This window comes from Gekko japonicus, unplaced genomic scaffold (assembly GCF_001447785.1).
Source record: "Gekko japonicus isolate JY-2015 unplaced genomic scaffold, Gekko_japonicus_V1.1 scaffold446, whole genome shotgun sequence".
Taxonomy (NCBI): domain Eukaryota; kingdom Metazoa; phylum Chordata; class Lepidosauria; order Squamata; family Gekkonidae; genus Gekko; species Gekko japonicus.
In genome coordinates this window covers 968,704-994,710 of record NW_015168058.1, presented here as the reverse complement: position 1 = coordinate 994,710, position 26,007 = coordinate 968,704, and the positions used below count along the sequence as shown (strand labels likewise).

At 46.4% G+C, this 26,007-nt stretch overlaps 1 protein-coding gene across 1 annotated transcript in view; it reads right to left on the bottom strand.

The window, feature by feature from the left end:
• STK11IP (serine/threonine kinase 11 interacting protein) overlaps positions 1-26,007 on the bottom strand; it is a 64,441-nt gene that overhangs the window by 25,841 nt on the left and 12,593 nt on the right. Inside the window, exons 4-17 of the mRNA XM_015414518.1 lie at positions 23,381-23,455; positions 19,823-19,918; positions 11,346-11,453; positions 10,715-10,786; positions 8,800-8,929; positions 8,536-8,639; positions 8,134-8,223; positions 6,084-6,125; positions 5,634-5,804; positions 4,983-5,064; positions 4,572-4,871; positions 2,447-2,634; positions 693-803; positions 332-506 (exon numbers count right to left, since the gene is read on the bottom strand). Coding sequence (XP_015270004.1) covers positions 332-506; positions 693-803; positions 2,447-2,634; positions 4,572-4,871; positions 4,983-5,064; positions 5,634-5,804; positions 6,084-6,125; positions 8,134-8,223; positions 8,536-8,639; positions 8,800-8,929; positions 10,715-10,786; positions 11,346-11,453; positions 19,823-19,918; positions 23,381-23,455 — 1,744 coding nt within the window. The remainder of the gene's footprint in view (positions 1-331; positions 507-692; positions 804-2,446; positions 2,635-4,571; positions 4,872-4,982; positions 5,065-5,633; positions 5,805-6,083; positions 6,126-8,133; positions 8,224-8,535; positions 8,640-8,799; positions 8,930-10,714; positions 10,787-11,345; positions 11,454-19,822; positions 19,919-23,380; positions 23,456-26,007) is intronic.

The following is a 26,007-nucleotide window of genomic DNA, read 5'->3' as shown; positions in this document are numbered from 1 at the left end:
GAAAAGGGAATTCAAGTGGTCAGAAACTGAAACCATCAGCAGGGGTTCTTGTCCACATTCTTACCTTCCTTCCTAAAGCCTTCGAGCACTGCAGTAGCCCTAACTAACTAGGCCAAGACTCTCACTTTACAGTCAGGCAGCAGAGATTAAAAGTGGAAAGGTGATCCAGAGCTGGCAAGGGTTAAGAAATGAAACAACATGACTAGAAAAGCACCCTCAGACCCTCTCCGAACCCAATTCCTGTATCTCGGAGTGCCCTGCCCGAACTCTTACAGTCCAAATAAAAATGAAGCCACACAAGGTGCAAGATGTTTGCTGACACCACACATACCTTGCTCAGAAAATGCTGGCATTCCATCAGCAGGGCCTGGATTCTGCTGACAAAGCAAGTCTGCAGCAAACTCGAGTGTACATTTCAAGCACTGGAGCTTTGAACCGCCCTCTGCCTGCTCTCTGCCCTTCTTCCTATTTTCTTCCACGGTGGGTTTCAATACTCTCAGCAATTCCTGTGAAGGGCAGCAAAGAATGTGCACGATGGGATGGGGCAGAGGGGAGAATGCAGCAGACAACACAGACCCGCAGGGCTCAGACTGCCAAGCTACTTTATGGTTACACAAATTAACCTTGGGATAGTGAAGGCCCCTGCGAACACCTGCCATTGCAGTGTGCTCAAGTGCCAAACCCCCACTCACCTGTACACAAAGCTCAGGATGATCATCCAACACTACATAGCGACGCTTCTGACGATCCTTGCAGATGTAGTTGAAATGCAGCGTGAGAACAGGAAACACACGCTCCAGGTCCTGTCAAGAAGAGTGGGGCTTCTGGTGAGAATAACCTACACGCTGAATGTGCAGCTTCTTTTCCCCGCACCATCTTCACAGGCAGTCTGGTGCCTACTCTAAAGAAGCCCACCATGGGGCCAGCAGTTGCAGCCATTCACTGTCCTTAAGTGTTCCCTACAAACCTTCCTGCCAAAATTTCAGTTATGTGACCTATATCTTTTATGAAGACTCAGGAGTTAGCATAATTCTTCTTCTGTTAATCACACAGAGAAGGAGGAGGAGGAGGAGGAGGAGATTGGATTTATACCCCGCCCTTCACTTGGAGTCTCAGAGCGGCTGACAAACTCCTTTCCCTTCCCCTCCCCACAACAGACACCCTGTGAGGTGGGTGGGGCTGAGAGAGCTCTGACACAAACTGCTCTTTTTCAAGGACAGCTGTGCCAGAGCCTGTGACTGACCCAAGGTCACATCAGCAGGTGCAGGTGGAGGAGTGGGGCATCAAACCCGGTTCTCCCAGTTTAGAGTCCACCCACTTAACCACTACACCAAACTGGCTCTCAGCAGCTGTAGAGGAACTGAAGCTTTGCACCAAACGTTGGAAGCCCTGCTTATCTGCTGTTCCTTTGGAGAGTTCATCATGCATGGCAAAGAAAAAGTCTAGTCCACCTTCACATTATAATGGCTGGCAATTTCTTCCCACCTTCAAAAACCTCTCAAGATATGGAATACTGTGTGCCCAACGGAAGATGTGCTACTTCTACGACAGAACCCAGTCATAAAATGCAGACTATCTTTCTGCAGGGGCACGGACACCACAGGCGACTCAACACGCAGGGTTGCCAACCTCCAGGTAGTGCAAACCAAAGAGAGAAGTCACGGGATGGAGGTAGAAAGGAAACAAACCACCGTGATGCATTGTGCCAAAAAAAGTCTGCACAGACTTGAAAATTCTTTTCCCAGAATTCAGTTTACCTGAAGCAATTCAAACGCCATCAGCGCCAACAAACCATGCATATTATATCTCGTTTCGTGTATAACTTTATCAAAGTGGGTAGCGTTGAAATACCTATATAATATTAATCCATTTGGCAAACACTCTAGTCATATCTCCTAGCAACACTCATCAAATCCATTAGTGTAGACGGGTGTCAGAATTGCGGGCCCTCTCTACTGACAAAGACTCGTGTGTTTTCCATACCGACAGGGTGGTTCTCCGACCGGACCCTGCAGTCATCCCTAAGGTGAATTCGGTATTCCACAGATCAGAGGACATAGTGCCACCATCCTTTTGCCCTAACCCAAAACATCAAAAGGAAAGGGAGCGGCATTGTTTGGATGTGTGCAGAGCACTTAGTTTTTACTTAGACAGAACTAAACAGTTTAGAACCACTGACGCTCTGTTTGTTTCCTTTAAAAAATCGTCCTTAGGCACGAGGGTCTCAACTTCTGCCATCAGCCAGTGGCTGAGGGGTTGTATCATAGTGGCCTACAAGGCCCAAGGGTTACAGCCACCCCAAGGGATAACTGCACACTCTCGGAGGGGTGCGGCCATGTCAGCAGCCTATAGGGCTTTCCCTTCAAGGGAGATCATTTGTAGGGCGGCTACCTGGATAATCAGATACTCAGAAATTTTCTCCTCCCCAAAAGACACTTCAGCTCACCAGCCTTCTCCACAGTATCTCCGACGTTTCTATTTTCTGCAAATGTTGTACTTCTAGCCTGTGCACCACTTTGGCTGCTTTCAGTTCCACTTCCGTCACATGCTGAGCCGTAACTCGCAGGAAGATCCAGTCTGGGTCTGGGTCACCATCACCTATCTGGCTTACCAGCACTGGCTGGCAGAGTTCCGCTGCATGGATAAAGATAATAAGTCATTTGCTGCAGCATTCAGAATCCTACGAACTCAAAGGAGGGAAGAATGTTCCCTTTGGAATCTACCTACAGAGCTTTCAAGGCTGAAAGCCCATCCTGTGTTAGAAATAGTTAACAGCGGCACATATGAAGACTACCCTGTGAGAGATGCATAAACATTGCAAAGAAGTAGAAATATCTTGCCAGAACATGAAGCTAATTTTGCCTGCACTAATTTTGAGGTTAGGGCATCGTAAGCTTTAGCTGAAAGTTCAGTTCAGATGTAAATCCAGCCTGTGTGGACCTGCATAAGACCTTCATCCTCAGGGTAAGCGAACTGTCAGGGTGGATGTGAAGACAATGCCACTGAAGATAAACAGAACACAAGGTATGTTACCAGAGGAAGCCTCAACTTCCAAGTCACTGTGTACTAAGGAGGGGTTTATCAAGATTAGCAGGATCAGTGCAAGACCAGTGGGCCTCAACAGCCATTAAATATTCAAGACAGCACTCAGTGGGAGAGGGAGTGCTGGAAACAGTCGAACTGGTGAACAGCAATCTATCTAGTAAAACAGAACCAGCCATAAGAGGATACAAAAGGGCATGGTACAGTGTATACACACTCCCCCCCCCCTCGCAAGCCATGGTTGACTGCTGCATGAACAAGCCTAACGGACTCCTGAACCAAGCCAAACGGTTGGTTCTGTAGGAGTTGTTCAGGAGGCAAATAAGGCCAGACAAGCAATGGGATCGCCTTTCAGAAGGTAATATGTAGGCAAGAATAAGATCCTGTTCTTTTTGAAGGGCCTTTTTGTGTTTAAGAACATAAGAACATAAGAGATGCCAATGTTGGATCAGGCCAAAGGCCCATCCCGTCCAACACTCTGTGTCAGACAGTGGCCAGAAATCCCAGGTGCCATCAGGAGGTCAACCAGTGGGGCCACTCCCGGCCTTTGGTGGGGCGCCATTGGTGCCAGCTCTGAGGGTCAGGAGTTTGGGAGTGCTCCTGGATGCTTCCTTGACGATGGAGGCCCAGGTAGCAGCCACTGCCAAGGCAGCCTTTTACCATCTGCGGCTGATTAGGCAGCTGGTCCCCTTCCTCGAACGCAAGGATCTGGCGTCAGTGATCCACGCGATGGTCACCTCGAGATTGGACTACTGTAATGCTCTCTACATGGGGCTGCCCTTGGGGCAACTTCGGAAGCTGCAGCTGGTGTAGAATGCCGCAGCCAGGCTGCTGGTGGGTGCCTCTGTGAGGGAACACATCCAGCCGGTGCTGAGGGCGCTGCACTGGCTGCCAATAGCGTTCCGGATACGCTTCAAGGTGCTGGTTATGACCTTTAAAGCCCTTTATGGTCTGGGGCCTGTCTACTTGCGGGACCGCCTTTCCCCGTATGTTCCCCCGAGAGCACTGAGATCTGAGTCACAAGACCGATTAGTCCTCCCCGGCCCCAGGGACGCCAAATTAACATCCACCAGAACCAGGGCGTTCTCCTTAGTAGCACCAACCCTATGGAACCACCTCCCCTACGAGATCCGCGCCCTCTGAGATATTCACCAGTGCCGGAGGGCGGTGAAGACGGAGTTATTCCGCCAAGCATTCAACAACCTGGATTGAGTATGTAGCACTTTATGGTCGTCATCTTGAGTAGGTTATACTGTGTGTAAATTGTGGTTTTAATGTTTTGTATAGATTGTTTTAGATGAGTTGTTTTATTGTTGTAAGCCGCCCTGAGCCGCTTCGGCGGGTGTGTAAATTGTGGTTTTAATGTTTTGTATAGATTGTTTTAGATGAGTTGTTTTATTGTTTTATTGTTGTAAGCCGCCATGAGCCGCTTTGGCGGGAGGGCGGGACAAAAATCAAATAAATAAATAAATAACTATCCTAGCCTCACACCTCATAGAAATTACAGACCTAGGCGTTACAGAGTTTACCTTCTGGTTTCTCTTCCTCATCTCTTTCTTCTACAGATGCTAAACAGTCTGTGTCCACTGCTGCCGGGGCAGCTTCGACATGGGGCCGCTCCAGTTCCATTCCTTCTGCAGCATCGACTATCTCCTGCTCCACCACTGTGCTCTTGATCTGCTCAGAAGCCTCGGCTGCTGTGGGGCTGCCAGAGGGTGTGCTGGGCCCCGTCTGTCCAGCTTCTAGGTGCCATCTGTACTGGAGCCAGTGTGCACCGAAACGATCCCGGAAACTGTCCATGCGCTCCATTTCTGCCTGGTGCTGTTGAACTACAACCGGGGGGGGGGGAGACCCAGAAATGTTCAAGCAGCTGGCAGAGCCCAGGAATCCTACACACATTCCAAACCCACACAACAGTCCCACAGTGATCCACTTCTCACCTGCTGAGAGGGGCAGCGTTGAATGTTCATGGTCGGTATCACTAGGCTCTGAGATGCTGGCCCTGCGCACTTTGACCTTCCCCTGAAGCAGAAGGTAGTCTGTAAGAAAGAGCTAAAGGGGGCTCCTTTCATGACAGTGTTATGGTACCATATTACTATCAATTTCTTCACATCGTTTCATGAAAAAGCCTTTTAGGAGTGTTTGGCATTTTGGTCCAAGTTACCTTTTCCCAGCAGAAACAGCAACACATTTGCAAGGTACTCAAGGCAATGAGGTCTGTCACGGATTTGTTCCTTTTAAACAGTGGCAGCAGTTTTTAGGCGGCAGCACAAGCTACTTTACTTTTAGGCTGCAGTCACTTTCAGTGCACACTTTCCAACTGGATTTTGACTGTGTGAACTGGCAAAATCCAGTTGGAAAGTGGACTGAAAGTATTTTGAAAGTGGATTATTTAGTGTGTGCGACCGCAGCCTCAGAGTCTCAACTCTACACCACACACATTCCTGGAACCTTTTTGTTACACAGCACTGTCAACGTCTCACCCTACTCGTCTAGCATGAGAACACACACCACAGAAGCCGCCACCACAAGACCCTCTCCCTGCCCCACCCCCTTCTCCCATCACAAATCCTGAGTAGTGGTAGGACAACCTTTGTTTTCTTCTGAGGTGGTAGCCGGGCAGTTCTGCTCTCTCCAGAAGACTGGCTATCACTCTGGTCTGCCACACAAGAACTCTCCAGAGCAGTACGGTCCGTCAGGGCTTTCTCTGAAGCAGGTGTGTACGGCGGACAAACCACCACCTGATCCAGTTTGGACAGATGCTGAAAGACAAGAGGGAACCCAGGAGAGGTAAGATTGCCCATTCAAGGTCTATTCCTTTCTTTCTTAAGCCTCTTTTAACGAAAAGGCCAGTAGGACAATGCTGTGTACCCACAGCCACCCCTTCAGGAGGGAGGCATCAAGCAGTTTAATGAGTGATCACGGGCCAGCCATTGTTCAAGGGGAACAATTGTACACTCGGAAATACTCAGCATGAGACGAGGGTCTACACCTCCCTCCCTGCCCATCCCCTTGAATGTTGTCATCCTTTCCCAACTCACCCGCAGGTCAGAGGTAGACAGCACTTCTCCATCAAGGAGGAACTGGAATGGAGAAGAAGAGATTGGATTTCTACCCCAGCCCTTCACTACCCAAGGGAGTCTCAGAGCGGTTTACAATTTCCTTTCCCGTCCCCTCCCCACAACAAACACTCTGGGAGGTAGGCAGGGCTGAGAGAGCGCTTTCAAGGACTGCTCATGAAAGAACAGCTCCGAAAGCACTTGTGACTGACCCAAGGTCACACCAGCAGCTGCATGTGGAGGAGTGGGGAATCAAACCCGGTTCTCCCAAATTAGAGTCTGCGCTCCTAACCACCACACCAAACTGGCAAGTTTGTCAATACTCTCAAATAACAGCCTCATCAGAAAGGCTGTTCCGGAGCTACACAATTCTCAGTCTCCTAGCACCCTGGCAATAGGTGAATGGGAAACTAACTGGGTGCAGGGGTCAGTCATTACAGTCCTTAGTTCATTCTTATCCTTGTGTTGGAGGTGGCAAAGGGTATATTCTGCTATAGCCTTTGACTCAGGGTCTCTGCTGAGCTCCAGAAGTTTAAAGCTTCTTTAAACATGCCCAAGAGCTTCCACGTACTTTGCCTTACTTCTGTTCTTTGAACAGCAAACCCCAACACTTCTGAAAATGTTACAAGAGGAGGTAGCCATGAGGGACTGCTGTTAGTGAAACCTTATGCCTAAGAACCCTGGGGTATGTAGTTTCAAAGGTTTGTGTTTTTTTTAAGATCCCCTTTCCTGATCAGTCATGTAGACATAAAACCCCTGAATTCTATCAGAGCTGCCATGCAGGCAATGATAAAGCAACTTAGCCAACTTTTATGCTTGATTCAGAAACATGCATAGATAAGTCACTGAGGAAGGAGATTTTGTTCCTTATCTAGTTCTTATTTTTTTTTAAATTTATTTCTTACTTGGCATTAATTATGTTGCTTCAGTATGCTGGGACTGTACAGCCCTGCTTTTTGAGATTGTAACAAAAAATGGCTCATCTACAGAGAATGACAGTGTTTCTGGACAACACAGTCATGGAACATACCAGCAGGAGGGGGACTTGGTTTTAACGCTGGGCGGCACCCAGGAATCAGTGCAAGATAAACCCTGTTTGACTGACAGGGAACAGATGATAAGCTATTCAATTTAGCACGTATATGAAAGGAAAGTTTCCCCAAATGTCCAGGCACAATATATTTTTTAAGGAATTCAAAAGAGGAGGTGATTGTTCTAGACAGATGCTTTGAATCCATTTAATTGAAGCTCAAACAGAATATATATATCACAGATTAGGTCAAGAAGCTGTTAGTATGATTAACAAACATTGTCAAGGAGGCCTTACAAGGCAGAAGGCTTCCTTTAAGAAGTCAAAAACTTATCTAAATGAGAAGAACAAGGGAGGAGCATAGAAAAAACATAAGCAAAGATTCTGAGAAGTACATTGTTAGAATCACTTAAGAAAAACAATACATCAAAAGTAGGAAACCAAGTGGGCAGGCCACAGATCAACAAAGGAGTGAAAGCACTTTGCAATTACAGATAAAATGAATTAATGCTTTGGGATGGTCTTCGTACCAAAGTACATTGGGCAGAGATGTTCAGAGAATTGTATTTTTTATGGAGGGAGGGGGAAGAGCTGAATCTTAGTGCTGGCAAGAATGGAAATCTAGGGCTAATCAATATGCTAAAAACTAAAGAAGTCCAAACAGCAATACACCAGCAGGTTTTTAAGTAACACAGATATAAAACGGCTCATCTTCTGACAGTAATATGCAATGTCACAAAAATCCACATCCTTACCACAAGATTGGAAAGCAGGAAATCTACTGGCAAACTTAAAAACAAGACAGGGAAGGAGCCAGGAAATTATCAGCCAGTTAGCTCATAACCATAACTGGAAATAAGCAACAAGATGCCCAGGGTGCCTGGGGGGGGGGGGGGATAGCATTCAATTTCGCATATATTTAAATAGAGTTGAACAATGTTGGGGAAATAGGCTACCTATTGTCTAACCTGTGAAACTACAGCATACACGATATATACTCACATCACAGGAAATGACCCTAGGAGACAAATGCAACATGGTAGCTGGTCGATGGTTCTGATCAAACCATAATGGATTCCCTTCCAAGTGCAGCTGGGGGAAAAAAGGAACTATATTTGAACAACAGAACAGCAATACAAACCATGAAAGTTTTGCCTCCTTTACTATGTTTTTATAGCACTGACGACAGTTATCGTCTTGTGAAAGAAACACAAATTCATCACATTTCTAACACCACATGTACTGTTATTTTGTGAGCCATGCAGACACCTTAGCCTAGTGTGTGTCCATGTGTCAGTGCTATCAGGATAACTTTCCGTGGCCCCTGGAGAATGTTTAGGTGAAAAGGGACCCCATCATACCCAGCAGCCCTTCCCTAAAGCTCTAATCCAATCAATTGCTCACTCTTTTCAAGTTGTGCAGTAAAGACAGTGGTGCCAGCAAAGCATGTTCCAACAGCAAGTTATAGGCAACATCCAGGTGCTGTAGACTAGATAGCTGTTCCACACCTATGGAAAAGGAAACAGACTATGGTCAAAAGAGTCACAGGAACCATTTCCACAAAACCGTTCTACTGCAGCCTCAGTTTCCAATCCTCACCCAGTTCTGATACCACACAACCTCGTTTCCAGACCACCCTCATAGCCCACAATCCCATTAGTGTCTCACCATTAATACTGTCAAGCTGATTGTACCGCAGGATCAGGGCCACCAACTGAGCCCTGCTGTGGAGCCCAAGAGCAGGAATTCTGGGCAGGAAGTTGTAGGCGACATTTAAATATTCCAGTTCTGTCAACACCTGCATTGAGATGGAGGCAGATCTCATTACCACTACTTTATAGGCCCCTTTCTTGTATTTATATATACACACAACCAGTGTTCCCTCTAAGCTGAGTTAGTGTGAGCTGGCTCACAGTTTTTTAGCCTCCGGCTCATGCATTTTTGTCTTAGCTCAGGAAGGATGGCTCCAGAGCAAACTGATTTACGCAGCAGCCAAATAGCTCGCTCACAACTTTAATGCCCGAAGCTCACAAAGTAGAATTTCTGCTCACAAGACTCCACAGCTTAGAGGGAACATTGCACACAACCTCTACTGCTATCAATTACTTTCACCAAAAGAAGTCTCATGAGCTTCCATACAAGCTGTAGGTGGCCAACTAAAACAGTAGAATTCAGAAGGTCAAATTTATTACTTTAGAGCGTCCAGAAAGTCTGCCAGTGTTACATATGATCTAAACTATGTTTTTGTTCAGGCAAGTGCGTAACTCCATGAGCCCACTCAGGATCAGAGTGCTGTGATGTCACTGCTACAGAGAAACAGTCTTCAGCGGTCATTCAAGGACTGACGACTGTACCAACAGAAGAACAGCTTCCCACCTGAGAAGCATTTAATGTAACCGCTAATTTTGTTGCCTCTTTGAATATACTGAATCTGCTGTCACTTCCTGGTGGATAGGTATTTTAAACACACAGACAAACACAAGAGTGATACACTCAAGACACCAGAAGGCATCTATGCCAACCCTTAAAAGGCAGGATCTCACATGAAACCCCCCCCCCCACAGAAGTTACAGCAGTGTACCAGCTACAGTTCATTTTTTGTTTTTTAAAAAAGGTCTCCAATGAAGCAGAGGTGCGGGTAAATAGTGGCTGCAAGAAATGAAGTACACAGAAAACTGCCATTTTATATTTGATAGTGCTGACCTTGTGATTCCCCCCACCTACTTCTCTCTGTCTCCTCTTCACCCCCTCCCACTTTGTAATGCCTTCCTTGGCAATAGCACTGTGCAATGCAATCCCTGGGTTCTACTACATAGTGATGTAATGTTAGCAGCTTGTAACTTGACTACTACCTTTGATGGAAGTGACACGCATCCTGACGAATGAGACATTCGGTACCAGGTTTATTGGCTAATTTGAACATTTTTAAGCTAAAATTATTCTGGAATTAGAGTATTTATAAACTTTAATAATTATATTTCTATTTTTATGTAGAATAATTTGGAGAATTTGTACAGCTACTATCCATGGCCTAATACACAAATTTGCAGCAACTGCAAAGCATATAAGGTAACCCCAGCAAAAATGTCTTATGATTTTTTTAAAAAAAATTATTACATATATTTACTATATACATTTGACATATAATAATCTGGCCCTTTTTTCAACAATTTCAGAAAGCAACAACTGGTCATATATATGGGTCATATATATATGACCAGTTGTTGCTTTCTGAAATTGTTGAAAAAGAGGTCGGATTATTATATATATTCCTTTATGCATGTATTTCTGGATGCGTATCATTATAAAATAAGGAATACTAACCACTGAGGAAGGCCCGAACGGGCCAAAACGCGTATGGTCCTTAGGTAAAAAGTTTTACCCATCAATTGGATATAAACATTAATACTAAACATTTGTATTTTTATATAATTTATTTGTTAGCTTGATCCTCTTAGATCGCAGCTGGGTCAGTAACACCAGGAAAAGGAAGGCCAGTATTTCTACAAACTATTAAGTGTCCTTTGTAAACAAACACAAAAGAATAACATTAATGGGTTTGAGTTTCCTGCCAGATACTTACTGTCAAGTAGTGCTCACAGTCCTGGAGGAGATTGTGACTAAGATCCAACGCCTTCAGGGCATTCAATAATTGCTTGGTTGGGGAAAAAAGTAAGTTGCTGATTATTACTGGAACCAACCCATGGAAAAAGTAATCCCATGGCAAGGATATTAATTATGGCATACAATCAGCCAAAGCCCTATGCCACCTGCATAAAATCACAGAGATACAGGTGGGCTATCAAATACCAGCATAACCCAAGGTTGCAGGAAAACAGGGTTATATGCCAGGTGCCAATCAAAGAAGAAGAAGGAGGAGGAGGAGGAAGAAGAAGAGGAAGAAGAAGAGGAGGAGGAGGATGGATTTAAACCCCACCCTTCACTTGGAGTCTCAGAGCAGCTTACAAACTCCTTTTCCTTCCCCTCCCCACAACAGACACCCTGTGAGGTGAGTGGGGCTGAGAGAACTCTGACACAAACTGCTCTTTCAGGAACAGCTGTGCCAGAGCTTGTGACTGACCCAAGGTCACATCAGCAGGTGCAAGTGGAGGAGTGGGGAATCAAACCCGGTTCTCCCAGATTAGAGTCCGCGCACTTAACCACTACGCCAAACTGGCTCTCCTCACCCATCACCCCAGCTGCCCCAAACACACCAGTGAGTCATCCAAGTTCGAGATGGAGTTGTAGCTGAAGTTGACTGTCTGTAGTTCCAGCCAAGGCAGGGCAGAGCTGAGATCTCCTCCACATGCTGAAATTATCTCCTGCAGGAGAAAGAGCAAAGTGAATGAAGGAGGGAGAACCGAAGCATCATCTAAATGTCCCTCCTTAACACCTCATCCTCCTGGTTTGACGGTTGGCCAGCTTTCCAACTGGCCTCAGTAGCTGGGCCTTTAATAGCCATCTTATCTGCAGCAATTAGTTTGCAATCTTGATTGCCACACCCTGAAAGGTATATTTCTTGCACACCAAGCAGCTTTTGGTACAAAAGCAGGCCATTTAACAACCCTATATATTTCCTTCAATTTATATCCTGCTCTCCCCCACAAAGCAGGCTCAGGGGCAGGTTCCAGCCTATAATAATCTGCTGAGTGCAGATTTACATCATAAAAACAGAACAAAATACACACAATAAATACAATAAAATAAGTAAAACACTAAAATAAACTATACCTCAACAGACATATAAGAGCAAAGGGGAGGCCAGACTGAAGGATACCTGCTGTCTCAGCTGAAGACCTGGCGGAAGAGCTCCGTCTTGCAGGCCCTGAGGAACTGCAAAAGCTCTCGCGTGGCCCTAATTCCTGATGGGAGCTCATTCCATCATGCAGAGGCCAGGGCCAAAAAAGCCCTGGCCCTAGTTCTATCTACCTAGTACTGCTCATACAACTATCACCTTAAGCAGAAATTAGAACCAAAAAATATTTTAAAAGTCCTTACTCAGTATTATTTCTCTTATATTTGATTACTGTGCCTATGAATATTGCCACTGAGAGGGTGACACGATCATTCATATCCGGTAGTGGCCATGACACCTGGGCTGGCACATTTAGCAATTCCACATCTTTAAGTAAAGGGGTGACTAAATTAGCCCTCAACTCATTGAATATAGGGCACTCCATAATCATATGTTCAATGGTTTCCATTGTATCATATGAGCATCTGCATGTTCTATTACAGTATGATACTTTATTATATCTGCCCTCCAAAACCGCTGAGGGAAGACCGTCCAGTCTTGCCAAAGTAAAAGCTCCTTGGTTTTGGGACTGTCAACTGATAAAAATATTTCGGCTATTGCATCGGGAGGGCAATTCCCAAATGGAGTGTCAGACGTACCCAGCGCACCCTAATAGATGTACTTGTAACATCCAATTTCCTTACAGATTTTTTAATTTGTCTTATAATATCTTTAGTTTCTGTATTTTTAATCATATCATTTGTTATTCCTAGGTATTTCGTCTTCTTTTCCAATAGTTGATCCCATTACCTGTAATATTTATCTGCCTGGATAAGCCCAAGTAGAGTAGATTCTCCCTCATATTTTAAAACCTTTAAAGAGAAATGCCTTAATTCAAGCCCTAGCTTCCATCGATAATTCGTCTAGTTCTGCTCTCAGCGCTATGCCTGAGACACATCTAGTAGTAGTCAATAAGTGGCGGAAAAAGTCATACTGGATGGAATCCATTTTTTCAGAAGCCACCTGAATCCAAATTTCTGCACCATACAGGAATTGGTTAGCATTAAGTACCTTGAAGGCCAAGGGGACAAATTCGCCTCCTGATGAGTAGAAGTATTTTACAATTGTCCTCCCTACTCTCAAGGCTGTGTTCCTTGCTAGAGCCAAGTGTGTTTTCCATGTAAGAAATGCTTCAAAGTGGATTTCCAGATATTTAAACTGAGTCTGGCCCTAGTTGAGGCAAGTCAGATATCCCTAGGGCCAGGGACCATCAGCAGATGTTGACTCGAATAGCGCAATGCCCTCCGGGGCTCATATGAGGAGAGGCAGTCTCAAAGATATGCATGCCCCTGGCCATATAGGGCTTTAAAGGTAAGAACCAGCGCCTTGAAATGGATCCGGTATTCAATAGGCAACCAGTGCAGTTTGCGCAGCACCGGGCAGATGTGTGCCCGCACAGGTAGTGACATCAGTACTCATGCTGCTGCATTCTGCACCAGCTGCAATTTCTGGAGCAGAGTAAACGGCAGCCCCACGTAGAGAGAATTACATTAATCTAACCTGGAAGTGACCATTGCATGGATTACTGCAGCCAGGTCACGAGAGGCGAGATATGGGGCCAACTACCTGACCCGCCTCAGATGGAAAAAGGCTGATCTGGCTGTGGCAGTGACCTGGGCCTCCACTGACAATGAGGCACCCAGGAACACTCCCAGGTTCTTTACCTTTGGTGCCAGCACCAACTGGGCCCCGCCAAAGACTGGGAGCCCAATGCCTAACCCCGGCCCCCACAGCCCAGGTGCAGGACCTCCGTCTTCGATGGATTCAATTTCAGTCTGCCCTGCTGTAACCAACCAGCCACAGCCTGTAATGATCTGTCCAGATGTTTGGGGGCAGAGTCGGCGGCCATCCATTGGCAAGTAGAGCTGGGTGTCATCAGCATACTGGTGACAGCCCAGCCCACATCTCCAAATAAACTGGGCAATGGGGTGCATATAGATATTGAATAGTACTGGGGAGAGAATCCTGCCCTGCGGCACCCCACATTCAAGTGGGTGTCACCGAGACAACTCCCCCTCAAGCGACACTCTCTGTCCTTGCCCTTGGAGAAAGGAGGCCAACCACTGTAAGGCTAGTCCCTGTATCCCCACATCAGTGAGGCGGTGGGTCAACAACTCATGGTCGACCGTATCTAACGCTGCTGACAGATCAAGGAGAATCAGCAGCCCCGATCCACCTCAGTCCAGATATCTCTGGAGATCATCTACCAATGCAACCAACATGAACCCTGTTCCATGGGCAGGACAAAAACCAGACTGGAAAGGATCCAGGATATTAACATCCTCCAAGAATGCCTTGAGCTGTGTTGCCACCGCCCTCTCCACTACCTTGACCAGAAAAATTAGATACCGGGCGGTAGTTACTGAGGACCATTGGGTCCAAAAATGATTTTTTAAAGGAGGGGGCAAACTATTGCCTCTTTCAAACTCCCTGGGAAAGTCCCTGTTGAAAGGGACAAGTTGACTGTCTCCCTCAGGGAGGTCCCCCCACATCGCTGCAAGATTTAATTAGCCACGAAGGCCAGGGATCAAGAGAACAAGTGGCAGGCTTCACTGCTGCCAAGGTCTTGTCAACTTCATCCTGGGTGAGCAGACTGAAGTGGTCCAAGACTGGACCCGAAGACGGACAAGGGGCTTCCAGTTCTCTTACTGTATCAAGTGTAGCTGGGGGATCATTTTATCTGCAAGATGGCTCACAATTGCCTCATAGCCTATTTGCAATTCCCCATCTCTTGGAATGATCTGAGGCAAAGATGTCAAGGACCAAATTATTCTAAGTCATTGTACCAGGTGCAAGCTTGCAGACTCAATAGAGGCTGCATAGAAATTCTTCTTAGCAGCCTTCACTGCCACCTCGTAGGTTCTCATAAACAACCTATAAGATGTTCTTGTGGCTCTGTCACAGGCTCACCCACACCTTCTCTCTAGCCATCTTAGCTCCCGCCTCATCCGCCTCAGCTCTGAGGTATACCATGGAGCTAATTTGGTGAAGATGGTGCCGGGGAGCAATCTTATCAATGGCTTCAGAGAGACAGCTTTGCGAGTCCTCCACTTGCTCATCCAATGAGCCACCGGGGGAATCGGATCCTGCAGAGCTTCCTGGAACATAATGGGTTCCATTCGACTCCGCAGGCGAGCATAAATCCGCTCACCACCTAAACAGGCAGGGTTAGGAGTATTTAACCAGGCCTTCAGAGCAAGGTGATCTGACCATGGAACTGCATCAGGAGTTATCCAATCACGCATAATCCCTGAGGCAAGATCCAACATGTGGCCTGCTTGGTGTGTGGGAGCTGAAACAAACTGGGTGAGTCCCAGTGCCGCCATTGAGGACACTAGGTTCATGGCTTGCAAGGAGGTCACATCATCAGCATGGATGTTGAAATCACCCAGAACTAAAAGCCTGGGATACTCCAATGCCCAGCCCGATACCGCCTCCAACAGACCCAGCAGACGGTACACCAGCCAAATGGCTGCGCTGGGCAGACAGTACACCAGCCAAATGGCCAAACTCTCCTTGGCATCCCACACCAGATCAACACATTCAGTCCCGGCAATCTTTGGCCTAGGGAGCTCTCTGAAGGAGAAAGCCTCCTGAATTAGCAACGCCACTCCTCCCCCTTGTTGAGGGAGGGGGAGGGAGCAAAGGAGGGGGGGGGGGGGGGGGGCAGCTGATTCAAAGCAACTGTTTCGCTCTCTCTTACCCAGGTCTCCGTCACACAAGCCAGGTCTTCTGCCTGCTCCACCAGATAATTCTGGAGGATGGTGATCTTATTATTAATAGACCTGGCATTAAACAACACCCGTGTCAGAGACGGGTAAGATTTCCTATCCCCACAGCCAGCATCTTTCGAGATGGGATGAAGACAGGAAGAAGGCCGAGCACTTCTATATCTCAGACTCCTTCGTCTAAGTTAGCTTCTCCCACCGCCAAACTTCCCCTGCCCCATTATTACTGGGATCCCTGGCCCTCCCCTGGCCTCCCCCCTCCAGATCTTATTAAGCCAGACGTAGTCCCACCAAGTACCTGGAGGTAACAATGGCAATAGAACATCACAAGCAATATTTTTATCAGCTATACATCCAACCCAGATGGCATCTATAATACAAAACCCCCAACCAGGTTTAAATCCAATAAGTAGTTAAATTTAGTTGGCAGAAACCCTAACTACAAATCCTTCTCCCTCCCACCCAAACCTCCCCTCCTACTTCCCTCTCTCTACCAGAAGTAGAAAAAATACATTAAAAAATACATACACATTTCAGAAAACGTATAACTATCTTTGGTAAACTACTACTAGCTTGAGAGTGTAAACTTGTAATTAAAGACTGGCTGATCCACCTCTAGCTTTATACCTCAGGACAGACACACTTTATATCAAACAGCCTCTCAAACTGTCTTCCTGTACCTGTAAAGTCAGTTAAATACCCCATGTTAGGATTAATACAGTCTACCTTATCAGCCTCCTGGATTGCTTTTAAAGAGCAAGATCTCCTTTCCACACAGGCAGTATAATGTAAAGAATATTAGTTACAATAAACGATTGTATAAGTGCACAGGCTACACAAGCATCTTAAGAAAACAATTACTTGTTGACAGTGTTCTAAGTTTCCCATGGAATGCCCTGACCGTAAAGGTAAAGGTTCCCTTGCTCGAAAGCCAGTCGAATCCGACTCTTGGGTTGCGGTGCTCATCTCTGTTTCCCAGCCGAAGAGCCAGCGCTGTCCGAAGCCGTTTCCGTGGTCATGTGCCCGGCATGACTAGACGCCAAGGCGCATGGAACGCTGTTACCTTCCCACCAAAGTGGTACCTATTTATCTACTTGCAATTAGCCACCCTGAGCCTCCGGGGAGGGCGGGATAAAAATGTGAATAATAAATAAATAAATAAATTTCTTGCTTTCAAACTGCTAGGTTGGCAGGAGCTAGAACTAGAGATGGGAGCTCACTCCATCATGCGGCACCCGGGTCTCGAACTGCTGAACTACTGACCTTCCACAGCCTGCAGTTCAGCATCTTAACCACTTGAGCCACCGCAGCCCTGACCATACCAGAACACATAAGTTGCATTACATGAGGTCCTTATTATTTTGTGGTTTGACCACCCACAAAAGGACTGTCATGGGTCCCGGCTCTGCTGAGGCTGACTCCTCCTCAGATGAGGAAGAGGCATGGAGCAACCCAGCCTCCTCTGGAGTCAGCCCAGAAGAGGAACCCTCAACAGCCCCTGAGGGAGAAGAGGCCCCAGCAGCTGCACAGGAGGGGCAGCCAGAGGGAGAGCCGGATCCAGAGCCTGGCCCAGCACCCCCCGGTGGCGACACCCTGAGGCCAGAGTCCCCACCTTGTTCTCCTGAGTGTCCCAGACGCAGGGCACGCTGGCAGCTGGAGGTGCAAGAGTGAAGGAGGAGTGCCAGACTGCAGCTCTTGCAAAGGCAACGTGAGGGGCTGTGAGTCTTTGCAGGTTGCCTCCCAGGGAAGGGAGGACCTAGTTATAAACACCCCTATGCACCTGCCTCAGCGCGGAAGCAACCATGCATGCTCGGACCTGATCCTGGCTGTTAGCATCCACTCCTTGCTTCTAGCTCCAGCACTCTTCGACTGTTTTCTCAGCTTTCTGACCTTCAGCTATGTTGCTTGACTTGATTTTGGACTGCGTATCCAGTTTCCAGTGCATGGTATCCGTGGTGACCGGCTGACCAAGCACAAGGACCAGGTTGAGGGGCAAAATACACAAGACCTTCCTTGCTCTACCTTAACTTTAAACAAAGTAATATGTTCACATTCTATATTCAATGGCTAAGAGTGAACCCCAATATTCTACTGAGCTGCCAAATCGTTAGGCTTAGAAACTAGAGCCTCAGAGACTGCACCTGAGAAAGAGACCAAGATGGAAATGTTTCTGTGCTCTAAAGGGGCATATGTTTCAGAGAAAAGGGAGAGATTAATTTATTAAATAGGGAAATATTAATTTATTAAGCACCCTATATAATTTGCCGGGGAATGGAAAACATAAAATTACAAAATACGTATTAAGAGAAACTGCACTGCTGGATGGAATAAGAAAAATCAGCAAAGTGTTAAAATGGCAAAATCCAGTTTAACTTGTCAATATACAAAAGATCTTGTCTCCAGAATATGGTGCAACTATTCTTGTGACATTTACTGTCAGTAGTAGAGATATTTTTCTTTAAAACTGAACCATTTAATCCACTGAGACAGATGTCAAGAAGCAAGAAAGTTTGGAGAAAGCCTGTAATTAAATCTCCTTTGGTACCAGGAATACCTGCAGTTATGCTCTTCAGTGCTGGAGAAATAGAGCAAGGCATGATTGTGCGTACCACTGCCATGCATGAGAAAGCCCAACGTTACTCAGTCATTTAAATGAATAGCTAGTCACTTAGTATCTATTAATTCTTGATATTTATGATGGTGGATACATGTATGCAATTTACTCAATTTTTTTATTGTAACTACCACTCTGTGCTATTGTACTTCATACGTTTTACACAGTGCAGTGGTTTATTAAGTGTGGTTTTGCCTTTATCCAACCAGGATCCTAAAAAACCCTGTGTGCACTGTAATTTATTTATTTATTTAAATATTTAAATATTTAATTTACTTGCAGGCGTAGATTACAGCATAACATCTGAGCAATCTGGCCACCTCCTTAACTCCTAGTGATGGCAGGTACTGCTCTGATGAGAAAATAAATTGGCAGAAGGGGGTTTCTAAAGATTCTATAGCCTGCAAATAGTTTTGCAGGAAAAAAGGAATTCTTGGATCAAACAACTCTTAAAAAATAACGTATCTTGGATGACAAGACTGTCAAGCAACAGATTTGATCTCATCTCCCTTATAAATAAAAGCCGAATGGTGGTGGCACTTCTCTAAAACATTCCACACGCTCCAAAATCAGTTGGCTCTCTGATCTGTCATTCAGAGGGTCTCCCTATCTACTGGCTGCTTTGCCTGAGGCCTGCCTCCAACATTCCTCTCCCCCCCATAGCCAGTCAGAACACAGAGGTTATTTGCATATGCAGCCTCATTGGCCTTTGCCTCGGAACACAGAGGTCGTTTGCATATGCAACTTGATTGGCTTTTGCCTCGGAACATTCTAAACAGTTTGCTATTCTGAGGTAAAATGTGTCCAATCTCCAGGTGAGGGCTGGAGATCACTCAGAATTACAACTGCTTTCCAGATGGCAGAGATCAGTTCCCCTGGAGAAAATGGTGGGCTCTGTATCCTTATATGCTGCTGAGGTAGCCCCCGTATGACAGCCAATGTGACGCAGCAGTCAGGGCTTCGGAGCATGAGAGAGGCTGCAGGTGTGTGGGGGGTGGAAAGCTGAAGAGTGAGGGGGAAATAAAGGTAGGTTGATGATTGGCTGGGAAGGAGATAGGGTTGCCAACTCCAGGTGGGAAATTCCTGGAGATGTGTGGGATGGAGCCTGGAGAGGATAATGTTTCAGGAGGCGTGGGACCTCAAACAGGTACAAAGCCACAGACTCCACCCTCCAAACCAACCATTCCCTTCTGGGGAACCATCGTTGCCAATCTCCAGGTGAGGGCTGAGAATCACTCAACATTACAACTGTTCTTTAGGTAGCAGAGATCAGTTCCTCTGGAGAAAATGGTGGACTCAGTGTCATTATAACCCTGCTGAGGTCGCCACAGCAAATTGACACTGAGTGTCCGAGGCCGGGGCACCCGTCCAGAGCCTCTTTCTAGATGCCGTTGTATTTATTTCCACAACGGGCCTTTTTCCTAGTTGAACATAAAGGGCTGTTTCTCAGTCCTGGCAGAACTGAGACAATGATAGTTTCTCTAGGACACAATGCTAGAACCTACCATTCCTCCTCTAAGGCAGAAAGATAAAATACTGTCTGTCCCCACTCACCTGCAATGAGTTCACACACTTGGAACAGGTCAAAGCCTCCAATTGGGAATAGATAAATCGTAGTCCTCTCAAAGTGTGCAGAGGGACACACTTCAACTGAGCCAAGGAAGGGAAAAGAGAGAAAGGATAACTTAGAATGTTCACACAGGAGCTCTAGAACGTTTCTACAGACAAGGATACACACTCTAGAATCTCACACCAACCAGAAGCAGCTGCCCCTCTATTTTTCTTCCTTTATTTTCGCTCACCTCCCTCCTACTACCTTTCAACAGTGTGGATTCCCGCCCTGACCTAGATAGCCCAGGCAAGCCCAATCTCATCAGAGCTCAGAAGCTAAGCAAGGCAAGCACTGGCAAGTACTTGGATAGGAGACCTCCTTGACATACCAGAGGTGGGAGGCAGGGCAGGCTTTATTCAGCCACCTCTCTGAATATCCTCCAGGCCCCCAAGTAGGGGTCAGTCACCAGAAGTTGCCATGACTTCCAGGTGCGCGCACACACACACACGCACACACACACACATATATTAAGATTAAGAACATAAGAGAAGGCAATGTGGGATCAGCCCAGTGGCCCATCCAGTCCAACACTCTGTGTCACACAGTGGCCAAAAATACCAGGTGCCATCCGGAGGTCCAGCAGTGGGGCCAGGATTCCCCAGAATCCTTCTTGGAATTAGAAAAACCAGTTCTCCCCTCCCCCAATTTATACTAGAATAAAAAGTTCATTTTAATTTGCAGGTCAAGAAAATAAAATTGGTTATCCATTATGAGAAACTTTTAACTGTAGAATTTCTTCTGCATTCTCATCAACTGTTCTATATTCACGTGACGGACTGTTAAGGGTTAATGCCTCAAAGAGTCTGAGAACCTTTGAGTGACCAGCTGTTCAAACAGATTCTGTGGAGAGTGTCAGTTAAGAAATGCCAGTTGGGAACTGACAGTCACTGACTGAGGACTGGGAAGGAAGCAAAGAAGGAGTGATAGGATCAGTGAGGATCCCCATTCAAGTCGAAAAGGGAAATTGCTTCTAGTTAAGAGAATTAAACCTGTCAGCTATGCTGCCATGATGTTTATGGGCTGGGGTTCATTTTGACCTGTGTACCTGTAAAGGCTTTTCCCACCTTCACCACGGTTTCCCAAAACAAAATTCAAAAGTGAGAGGGAGAATGGTCCTCTCTGTTACTCTCACTAAGAGGGCAACCAGAACAAAAAAAAAACAAAAAAAACCCCACAACCGCAAGGGTAGTCTGCCACCAGGTCCCTTTCAGGCAGTTCCCAACAGCCAGGAGACAAAGGGACCTAAGTCTCCCGTCTGGTTGTACTGGAACTCCCAAAGCAAAACAGCACTGCAGGTTGTAAGGCTGCAGGTCAAAAAATCAAAACAAGACAAGAGTTTTCTTGGTAGTAGCTAGACGAGGGCTAGGCCACAAGATTTAGCCTTTGAGACCTGTTAACACAAAAGACTTTGACCAAAGGTTCAAATAAAATATATTTTAGTTTATTGGGTGCACATAACACATAAGAACAAAACAAGGCTAGTGAAGGATTACAAAATAAAAAGATCTAAGCTTATCTAGCCTGACTAAACTCTGAAGCAAGCATATTACCTTTCCACAGGGGATCAGCAAGCATGGCCAACACAGTCCATCAGGTTCCAAGAGTCAGAAGCATGATTGCAGGTTCGGACAACTGGACCAGAGATAGGCTCAGTCATACAGACCAGCTAGCCATTATTGAAATACAGCTATTCTTATAGGAAACTGACCCCTCCTGGGGTTAAGACAATATCCAATCATAATTCAGAGCAGTGATGTCAACTTAAGTGGTTGCCATGCCAATTACATCCCATCATATGCACTCTATCCCAGCAGCCATTAGGCCTCTTTCCCAGAATGCTTAGGACATGGAAAAATATTCTCCTCCAACCTCCCACATCCAGGTGGTACAAAGTTAATTGGCTGGAATGCCTTGATGGTCAATCAGCAGAACACTCATCGCTTATAGCTGAAAACAATTCTGCAAGGTCACTAAGGGCTTGCAGAGTTATCTCTGTATCTGGGCAGAAGGTTCACTCGCTTGTCAAAGAGGGCGGTTTTATTGCAGGCCTTAAATCCAGACATGAACTCCTAGGTCCTGAAAACACTTAAAGGTAACGGTAAAGGTTCCCTTGCTTGAGAGCCAGTCGAGTCTGACTCTAGGGTTGCGGGGCCCATCTCCGTTTCAAAGCCGAAGAGCCAGCGCTGTCCGAAGACATTTCTGTGGTCATGTGGCCACACCAAGGCGCACGGAACGCTGTTCCCTTCCCACCGAAGTGGTCCCTATTTATCTACCTGCAATTTCTTGCTTTCGAACTGCTAGGTTGGCAGGAGCTGGAACTAGAGACGGGAGCTCACTCCGTCATGCGGCACACTCGGGTCTCGAACTGCTGAACTACCGACCTTCCACAGCCTGCAGTTCAGCGTCTTAACCAGTTGAGCCACCGCAGCTCCTACACTTACACTTAAACATGACCTGCGAGGTTAAAGCAATATGCACAATTTATGAGAGCCTAAACTATGAATTAAACAAGCAGTCAGCAAGTAAGAAAACATTCTCTTTACAGTGCCAGCCGCTGCTGCATTCCTTCTTTGCTTCTGTAGTACTTCATTATAACTGACCTTGTAGATTGCCTGTGTAGTGTCTGGGCATCATGTAACCGTGGGATAGCTTTCAATTCCCAGCTTCAGTTCTAACAGCCTGGGGCCCCTTCTCCCGCATGCGGGGTCAGGCCAGTGGGCTGTTGGATGGGGGGGGGGGGTGCATACGAATCCCCTATATCCCATTGTGCTTGTAGAAACGTCGCCATTCTTAACAGTGAACATGTTACTGCATCTATAGCTCTGCAATAAAGTATAACCTTTCTGACAAGCGTGTACTCAGTTGTTGGCTGTGGAACCTGACAAATCCTTTGCGAGTGAAAATGGAGATAGCTCTTGAAAGAGGAGTGATCCCTGGTCTGTGTAGGAAGAAGGATTTTCGGAACTGCTTTGTTTGTTCCTGCCTAAATTTGAAGTGTCAGTGAAACTCAGAAACCTATGCTTGAGTGTTAAAGCAGAAACAGAAGAGAAAGCCTCTCTCATCAAAGTTTTATAGACTTTGTTGGATAGCAGAAACACTTACTTGTGGGCAATAAATTATCTGGAGTTAGTGTGATTACAAAGTTACCTCGGGTTTTATCATCTGCTCACCTCATACATCCTACCCAATTCCACCTGATTTCTAAGTTAAATAAAACATTTTATTTTAAACTTCCCAAAGCCTCCCATGCGCCATTTCAGAAACAGAAAATAAGAAGGTGATTTTGTTTCTTCCCTCAAGTCCCTGGGCTTTGCCAGCATCAAACTATATAATAAAGTGACAGAGTGGGACAGCCATAAATAAACAGATAAGAAGAACAGGGCTGCTCAGCATGAAAGAAGAATAGGGAAAATCCTGTGTGTGAGGGAGGGGAAAGGGCGAGATCACCCCACAACCACTACTATGAATGGGCAAGCCACCATGAACTTCAGAGGACTCACCTCTAAACACCGTAAAGATTTGAAGGGGGAGATCTTCACAACAGCTGGCAGAGGACAATCAGGAACATGAATAAGCTATAAGGAACAAGAGAAAGACACTGCTCATGAGCAATAGACTTCTGTGCAAAAATCCATTCCACCTCCAATATATTTCCCAGCCCAGCCATAAAGCTTGTTCTACACAGGCCTCCAGCCACCCCGGCCCACCTTTCCCCCCTCAACCACCATGGCAGGGAGGGGGAAAGCCTGCTCAGCTCCTCCCCGCCTGCTGCAGTGCCCAGCCGCACACGGCCCTCCGGCCCACCCTTCCCCCTTCCAACGTTGTGGTGAATGCCGGCCGGAGGCCTACTCAGGCCCCCTCTCGCCTGCTGCCACGCCCGGCTATGAGGAGGCCAACTCACAGCTGCATTCTTGCCAGGTAACAGCTGAACAGCCCCCCTTCCCTCACCCTCCCTCCCTCTGTCTCTTCCATGCACCTCTTCCTCTTCTCTCTCTTTCCCCCCCTTCCCTCACCCTCCCTCCCTCTGTCTCTTCCACTGACCTCTTCTCTCTCTCCCTCTTTCCTTTGCTGTCTGACCCTCCCTCCCCCTTCTTCTTTTACCCTTCCTTCATCCCTATCTCTTTGCATTCCTCCCCGACTTCCCTCCTCCCCATTATGCATTCTTACCCTCCCTCCTTCCCCCTTCTTTCTCTTCCTCCCTCCCTCTTTCTCCCTTCCTTCCAACCCATCCCTTTCAATTTTTTCCCTCCCTCTTTCCTCATCTTTCCCTCACTCCCTCTTTCTTTCTTCCTTTCTCTCTCTCTCTACTTCCTTCCTTCCTTCCTTCCTTCCTTCCTTCCTTCCTTCCTTCCTTCCTTCCTGAGCTCGTTGTCTTCCCTCTACAACGGGCCTTCTTCCTAGTAGTGTAATAAAAATAGAATTAGCCGGGTTAAAATGACACACAAAAGGCCTACTAAGCAGCTACCTCTCAGCTTATTCAGTCTCCACACAACACTGCTAAAGTATTAAAAGTATACCAAATGCAACTCTACCTAATTCTACATAGCACCAAATCTTCAATTTAACAGCTAATTATTAATGTAGGTTTTCTTTTTCTTTCTTTTTTTGGCCAAGGAGTATCAGCCAAAGCCCATATAGACAGCAAAGCAGAATTCCCCAAGATAGCTTATCTCATGAGCAGAGCATATTATTGTGGCAAATACAAAAGATACTTCAAAACTTATTTCATGTTTCTTTAAAAAAGCCCAAGGCAGCTCAAATCATAACTATAAAACACAATGAAATCCATCATCATACAAACAGAAAATTCAGTAACTGCTCAGCCCCAACAAAATACAAATTCAAAAGCCAAGCAGAGTCAGAATCAATACCCAAAGGAGAATCAGAAACCAAACTCTTACACACCATCACTTTAAGAAAAAGCCTGCCAAAGTAATGTCATTTTGACTGTCCTTCTAAGAGCCTGAAAGGAATAGCTCATGTGTACCTCAGATAGCAGTAGCCACCCTCTGCACCATTTTTACTGAAGAAACAGCAGATTTCGATGAGACAAGTATTATTGGCACATGGGTTCATACTGGATTAGAAGACCTTCAGATATCCAGGCCCCATATCATTAAAGGGTTTTTAAAGCCAAGAAGCAGCACCTTGAATTGCACTTGGGAACCAGTCCAGCCTCAGCAGTTATATGATCAAAGTGGTCTAGCCTTGCAAAAACCAAGCAGCCACATTTTGCAGTAGCCAAGTGTGACTTTTTTGAGAAATTCTGAATGGGAAAAGTTTCCAGTTTAAGTAATTGTCAGCAAGCTGCCATTCTGTTTTCTCTGACCTCTGTGTATATATCCTTACCCTGTTGCACCCGGCTTGTTTTTACTATCCTGCTTCTGTGCTGGAATGCATAAGATAACTACCGGTGGATGTGTGTGGGAGAAGATGCTGTAATGCTTGCCTATTGCTATCTCATGAGAACTGCACCTGTGTTTTGTCTGATGTTCTGCCTGGTTCCCATGGACTGGGCGCGCAACCGTTTCATTAGCCCGCCAGCGGGAATATTATTCATTGGATATGTATCTGTTTGAATTTCCTTTATTATGCTCGCCCTAACTGTGTATCCCCAGTTCTAACAAAGAACGTGTTTGAGTATGTCTTCAACGCTTTGAAATAAATTTTGCTTTTCTTGAAAACGTGGATTTATTCTCGATGCTTGGGGATCCAACATATTGTTAGAACTCCCTTTCTCCTATCGTTCCGAATCTGGCAAGATCATGAGCGGAATTGAGGGAAACCTACCTAACACGGAGGGGGACTCGGGATCGGTCCCACAAACCTCCGCGTCTTTGGTGTTCACGACTGCAGCCTCGATGGAGGGTGCCGTGGGGGGAACGATTCCCCGCCTGCCTGCACATCTGTCTTGGCCGCCTCCGACCCCTTCGCAATGGGGTCCGCGGAAGACTCACCAGCAGGATGATTGGACTATGTACAACACCCAGGGCACCCGTGAGGTGTACTCCCGTCGGGGGAGCGGATTACGTGAGAGTCTGTTTGACAAGGGATTGTTCCCGGAGCCAGGGTCTACCTCGGAGAAGGAGAGTCCCAAGCAAGACATCGAGGAGTGGATGTTCGAGCC